The sequence below is a fragment of the Capra hircus genome, chromosome 8 (genome assembly GCF_001704415.2).
Source record: "Capra hircus breed San Clemente chromosome 8, ASM170441v1, whole genome shotgun sequence".
Taxonomy (NCBI): domain Eukaryota; kingdom Metazoa; phylum Chordata; class Mammalia; order Artiodactyla; family Bovidae; genus Capra; species Capra hircus.
The window spans coordinates 60,132,473-60,139,218 of NC_030815.1; the positions used below are offsets into that span (position 1 = coordinate 60,132,473).

General features: G+C 51.5%; 1 protein-coding gene across 1 annotated transcript; it reads left to right on the forward strand.

Moving 5' to 3' along the window:
• CCIN (calicin) lies at positions 3,887 to 5,862 on the forward strand. The gene has a single exon (XM_018052832.1). The coding sequence runs from the start codon at positions 4,010 to 4,012 to the stop codon at positions 5,774 to 5,776; it is 1,767 nt and encodes a 588-aa protein (XP_017908321.1). The 5' UTR covers positions 3,887 to 4,009; the 3' UTR covers positions 5,777 to 5,862.

The window sequence follows — 6,746 nt, forward strand, 5'->3', positions numbered from 1 at the left end:
TCTTTGAGACGTGCTTCCTGAACGTCTCTGTTGTGAACACAGGCTTCTGCTGTGCCCTTCATCTCACCCAGGGACAGTAATGAAATCTTTTTTAGTGTAATATCTTACTCCCATGTGATTCATGCCTGATTCTTAAGGTTTTCTTTGGTATGAACCATTTAAAAAAATCTTTTATCAAGTTTGTTACAATATTGCTTCTGGGTTTTTTGTTTTGTTTTATGTTTTTGTCCCCAAGGCATATGGGATGTTAGTTCCCTGACCAGGGATCAAACCTGCATCCCCTGCATTGGAAGGTGAAGTCTTACCACCAGGGAAGTTGCTCGTGCCTGATTCTTAACCAGTAACTAAGGTAATCAATAACTCTGAGTTCCATCTTAGGTAACTCAAGATTCTGAATACCTCCAACCCCTCCCCTGTAGACTTGTTTTGAATTACGTGACCTACCGTCTCATAGCTGACAGGACTAGAGTGGACATGTGATTCATGGCAGCCAATCTCTAGCCTGGCCATGGACCAGGAATTTGAGCTAAGAAATACAGAGAGAATTGACCAGTGGGGCTGAAAAAATAAGGATGCTATGAGTTTGAATTAAGACTACGGCAAGTCAAAGCTATGTGTAAGCCCAGTTATGAGTTGGAAATATATGGAAGTGAGAAAGCCTGTTGTTAAGAGGTATAAAACAGGTGGAAAGACAGGAAGACTCTTCTTATCCTTTCCAGTTCCAGGCCAAATCTATATTTAAAACATACCCTTCATTTTCTTCAGGGCTTCCCAACAAATTGATATATTAATTGATGGTCCCCAGAAGGATAGAATATTAGATAGAGGCCCCCCGAACCCCCACCCTCCAGGGAGTTTCCAGCAACAGAAAATGCTGACCTGTGCAAGAAGCTGAGGGCCTTGGCCATACCTGGGCAGCTACCACGAACAAGACAAACTCAGCGACCAGTCATTGAACATCCCGTAGCTCCTAAGGACATACTCTACCCAATACACACGTATACCTAACCACCTGATGGACCCTGGCAGGCAGCCTGCCCCTTTAGGTTGGAGTCTGTTTCTTCAGTTGGCTGGAGTAAGGAACAAGCTGACCAGGGGAGCTTTCTAAAGCTGAAGATAAGCCAGATAACAAAGCTGGCTGAGTGAGTGGGCACAAATCTAATTTCTTACAATGGATTTTGTAAAGATGGCAGCTCCTAAAAGTTCAAGGGCTTCTCTGATGGCTAAGTCAGTAAAGAATCTGCCTGCAATGCAGGAGATGTGGGTTCGATCCCTGGGTCACACAGATCCTCTGGAGAAGGAAATGGCACCCCACTCCAGAATTCTTGCCTGGGAAATCCCATGGACAGAGGAGCTGGTAGACTACAGTCCATGGGGTCACAAGAGTTGGACATGACTTAGGAACTAAATCACCACCACCATAAATTCCACGTGAGCAGAAGACAAGCCAGATTGCCACCTCTCCTTTGCAGCCAGAGGGTAGAGGGAGTCAGGCACTCTGGCTTCCAGTCCTAGCTCTGTGAACTGAGTTGAATGAGCCCCTTCCCCTCTCTGGGCCACAATCTGTCTAGCTGTACAAGGTCTGACACATGGAAATAAGCCTATTGGATCCTCTAAGGTCTCCAGGACACCCTGTAAACCTAACTTTCTTAAACCAGAAGGAAGCATCTGATGAGAGATCTTCTGGCCATGGTTTCTGGGACCTGAAACAAAAACAGAGGGGCATGGCCACCTCCTCCACCATCCACGTTGGGGTGGGGGCAAAGGAGTGATGATGACCCACTCATCCCCTACCCCTGGGTGGGCAGGCCTAGAAGCCAATGGAAGTGATGAGTGTCTGGCCTCAGCACCAAGAGGCCTCATCCTTCACCTGAATCACAGTGGCCTCTCCTCTCCAGAGATCAGAGCTGGAGAAGCAATTAGAGCTTAATTATCTTCACAGGGAGAGAAGGGACCAGGTGGAACTCACCTAAGCCACAGAGCTAGTCCGTGGAAGGGCAGAAAGCCAAACCTTCTTCCCTTGGGGAAAACAGAAGGTTCTAGCCTTGTGCAGACACGTATCTCAAGAGATTGAGTGCTTCTCACCCTGGAGACGTCAAGGTGAACAAATATAGCATTAAAAGGTAAGTACTCTAAAATAATTTTCAAATTAAGGAAAAGCCAGATCTGGAATGAAGGGAGGAGGGAAAGACCAGCAGTTAATAATGAGAACTTGACTACACCGGGAGGGAAAGAGCTGGCAGGCTCACATTCCCAAGGCTGCAGCGACAGTTTTCCTAGTAAGGACGCTAAAGACGGCCTGACGGTCAGGAGTGGGGCTCAGGGATCAAGGGTGCGGTCCGAGCCCAAGTCTTCTCTGTACGACCTTGCTGTTGCCGCCAGGGTCTACGCTGTTGAGCCGGGTGCTGGGAGCCCCGAAGGCTGGTCCGGGTGGGACCCGCAGGAGCCGGCCCTCTTCCGTGGGAGGCTGTGGCTGGTCCTTATCCCCTCCTGGGCACAGCAGCGCCACGGGAACTTGGGGAGCCCCCACGCCGGCTCGGAGGCGGGGTGGGCCGTGGACGTGGCACCCGGCGGGGCACCAAGGGGGACGCCTAGAGTTCTGGATGTCTCCTTTCTAGCCGCTCGGCCGTGCGCCCGCGATCTGGGGCTTTACCTGTGTCTGAAAAATGGGCACAGGGTGTTTTGCGGCGATCGGGTCAGAGAAGAGGGAGTGGCACCGGGGGCGATAATGAGTTCGCCGTTCCCAGGCGGGAGATGACTCTTCAGCGCCACCGCGTGGCTGAGGCGGCGCACGGAGCCCAGCCCTAGGAGATGGGGATTTCCAGACTTGCCAACGATCACAGAGAACCACAAGTGTTTAGGAAAGGAGCAGCCAGCCAGGAACACCGAAGCCTGGCGAACTAGTGAAATGGCAGCTAGCATCTGTTGAACGATTGTTGCGAACCAAACACTGGGCTTAACATTTTCCGGCCCTTTTGTCTTGTAAACTCTTAATCATCTTTTAAGCGGATGCAGCTATTATTCCTATCTCACAGCGGAGGAAACTGAGGTTTTAGAGAGAATGAGAAACTTGTCCAAGTCCCCAGCTGATGGGGAAAGCTGACCTATCCCAGCCTCCAACATTTTACAAGCTAGAGACTTGGAAGTGTGGACAGAATGGCCCGATTTTCCGTGAAACTGAAATAATCAGGGCTTCGAGGGCCCTCTCATCCCCCGGTCCGAGAGTAACTCCTGCGTCCTTGCTCCCTGAGGGGCCGCCACCTCTCCGTTTTATTGGGTCGGCCAAAAAGGTCGTTTCTTTTTGGCCGACCCAATGTGAAGAATGATGTCTGTAGCCGCAAAGGTCAGAAGCCAAAGAACACAGCTTTTTCTTCTCTAATATCCAGGAGCCTTGGTAGTGAAAGGTGCTTTGGGGCTTGAGAATCACAGACAGAGGAGTAGTTAGGAGCATCCCGGAAGGGTGGGTTTCAGAAGGACTGGGTTTCAGGCCCTGCTCTGCTTCCAACTAGCTACGTGATCTTGGGCAAGTTCATGCTCTTCTATGGGCCTTGGTTTCCCTCCTGTGCAATGTACATTCCTCTAGATGATGTAAAAATCCTTACCCCAGCCTTCCTAATAGCCTTCCCCATACTAGCCCCGCCCAGACTGGCCCTGACATTCCAGAAGCCTCCCTGAAGTGAGGTTGAAGGTCCCAGGTGGGAGCTGTGACCCATCTCTGAGTTTCCTCCTGAGTTCTGGGCCCTGGACTAGGTCCTGGCAGGGTATCTGGCCTTGGCAGATCAGAGCCATCAGAGGGGAGAAAAGCCCTGTGCCTCTGAGAAAGGCCTCAGGGAGGGGGGCCTGCATTGTGATGACCTCATCCATTCTATGACATCATCCTCTCTCTTATTCCCACTCCTCCCTGATCAACTGCTCTGCAAACAACCATCAGTCTGAATCCCAAAGGCCTGAGAAAGTCTGTTCTCCAGTACCTACTGCTGATCTTCTGTCTCACCCAGCAAGAAGCACTATGAAATTGGAATTCACCGAGAAAAACTACAACAGCTTCGTACTGCAGAACCTGAACAAACAGAGAAAACGCAAAGAGTACTGGGACATAGCCCTGACTGTGGACCACCATGTCTTCTTTGCACATCGCAATGTGCTGGCTGCAGTCTCCCCGCTGGTGAAGAACCTCATCTCCAACCATGACATGAAGACCACCGATGAGCTCTTTATCACCATTGACCCCAACTACCTGAGTCCGACCACAGTGGACCAGCTCCTAGACTACTTCTACAGTGGCAAGGTGGTGATCTCAGAACAGAACGTGGAAGAGCTCCTTCGCGGGGCCCAGTATTTCAACACACCCCGCCTTCGAATTCACTGCAATGACTTCCTGATCAAGTCCATCCGCCGTGCCAACTGCTTGCGCTACCTCTTCTTGGCTGAGTTGTTTGAGCTCAAAGAGGTGTCAGACTTGGCCTACTCTGGCATTCGTGACAACTTCCACTACTGGGCCAGTCCTGAGGGCAGCATGCACTTCATGCGCTGTCCACCTGTCATCTTCGGCCGCCTGCTCCGAGATGAAAACTTGCATGTACTCAACGAAGACCAGGCTCTCAATGCACTCATCAATTGGGTATGCTTCCGGAAGGATGAGCGGGAGAAGTATTTCAAGAAGTTCTTCAATTACATCAACCTCAATGCTGTCTCCAACAAGACGCTAATGTATGCCAGCAACAAGCTGATGGGCATGGAGAACAGCTCAGCCCACTCAACCCTGATTGAGAGTGTCCTTGTGGACCGCAAACAGGAGAGGCCAACCAGTCTGCTGAGCTACCAGCGGAAAGGGGCCCTGCTTGATTCAGTGGTCATCCTAGGTGGCCAGAAGGCCCATGGCAAGTTCAACGATGGAGTGTTTGCTTATATCATCCAGGAGAACCTGTGGTTGAAGCTCTCAGAGATGCCCTACCGGGCAGCAGCACTGAGTGCCACCTCTGCTGGTCGCTACATCTACATCTCTGGTGGAACCACTGAGCAGATTTCAGGGCTGAAGACGGCTTGGCGGTATGACATGGATGACAACTCCTGGACCAAGTTGCCCGACCTGCCAATTGGGCTTGTCTTCCACACCATGGTGACCTGCGGGGGGACAGTATACTCAGTGGGAGGCAGCATTGCCCCAAGGCGCTATGTCTCTAACATCTATCGCTATGATGAGCGCAAGGAGACCTGGTGCCTGGCAGGGAAGATGAGCATTCCTATGGACGGCACAGCCGTGATCACCAAGGGTGACCGGAACCTGTATATTGTCACCGGGCGGTGCTTGGTGAAGGGTTACATCTCCCGGGTTGGGGTGGTGGACTGCTTCGATACCAACACTGGGGAGGTGGTCCAGTGTATCACCTTTCCTATTGAGTTCAACCACCGGCCCCTGCTCTCTTTTCATCAGGACAACATCCTCTGCGTGTATAGCCACCGGCAGAGTGTGGAGATCAACCTGCAGAAGGTAAAGGCCAACAAGACAACCACCTCAGTGCCTCTTCTGCCCAACAACTGCCCCTTGGATGTGTCCCATGCTATATGCTCTGTTGGAGACAACAGAGTGTTTGTGTGCGGAGGTGTCACCACAACCAGCGATGTCCAGGCAAAGGACTATACCATCAATCCAAACGCCTACCTGCTGGACCAAAAGGCAGGCGAGTGGAAGACCCTGGCCCCCCCACCGGAGGCACTGGACTGTCCTGCCTGCTGTCTAGCCAAGCTACCTTGCAAGATTCTTCAAAGGATTTAAACAACTTTTTAAGTGGGAGAATAAGTAAATGCATTATTATTCACAATTTAGTGAGAGAGAAATAGAGAGGAAGGCGTTGGTTCCTTTTTAGTCTCTGTTTGGCCCTGAAGGTGGAGATCCTGGGCTCTGGCTACTCCCAGTGGGGGGAGATTCAGGGCTGCCCTGTTACTGAAGGGATCCAGGCTGAGGCTGAGAGAGTCCCTGGTGGGTGGGATTGAGGCGTATCTCGGGCACTGGCTCCCAGTGGGTGAAGATTCAGGGCTACTCCATCATTGAAGGGATCCAAGGAGAGGCTGGAAGGGGATCCTGGGTGGGTGAGATCAAGGCATCTCCCAGGCCCTGGCCAAGGAGAGGCCCCTTATCCTATACCCTTGAAGTCACCTTGAAGACACATGCTAGACTGACAGGTAAAGCACCTGCTTAGAGTTGTGAAGCCTCAGGCTCCTCCAACACTCATTTCTGAGTCTGCCCAGGAAGGCAGGGGAGGGCCAATCCCAGGTCTGGGAGAGGAGCCTCTGGGTTAGGGAGGGAGAAGGTGGTGAGCCAGGCTCAGGGATGCGGGCAGAGGGTGTGGGGTTGGGACAGGAGAGGAGGCAGGGTTGCTTGGCTATTGGGCTGGACCATGCAGCTATGGTGTGTCTCATTTGTGGGCAAGTTGGAGGGTTACTTACATGTTTCCAGTAAGCAAGGTTCACTGGGAACCTTCTCCAGGAATACAAGGTCTGAGGAACTGGGGGTGGAAGAGAGGTGAGTAAAGGGAGAAAAAAGAAACCTACATCTCTATTGGAGACATAAGGGAGATGATGGGATGAGAGTCAGGACGGTTTAGTAGTTAGGGGCCTGACTACTGGGGACAGATGGCCTGGTTCAAATGCCAGTTCCACCACTTACTGAGTAATCCTGAGAAAGTTATTAACATCTCTGTGCCTTAGTTCCCTGATGTGTAAAGGGGGGGACAATAAGAGCACCT

Coding starts and splice junctions, on each gene's coding strand:
- CCIN (XM_018052832.1), top strand. CDS start 4,010: ATGAAATTGGAATTCACCGAGAAAAACTACAACAGCTTCGTACTGCAG.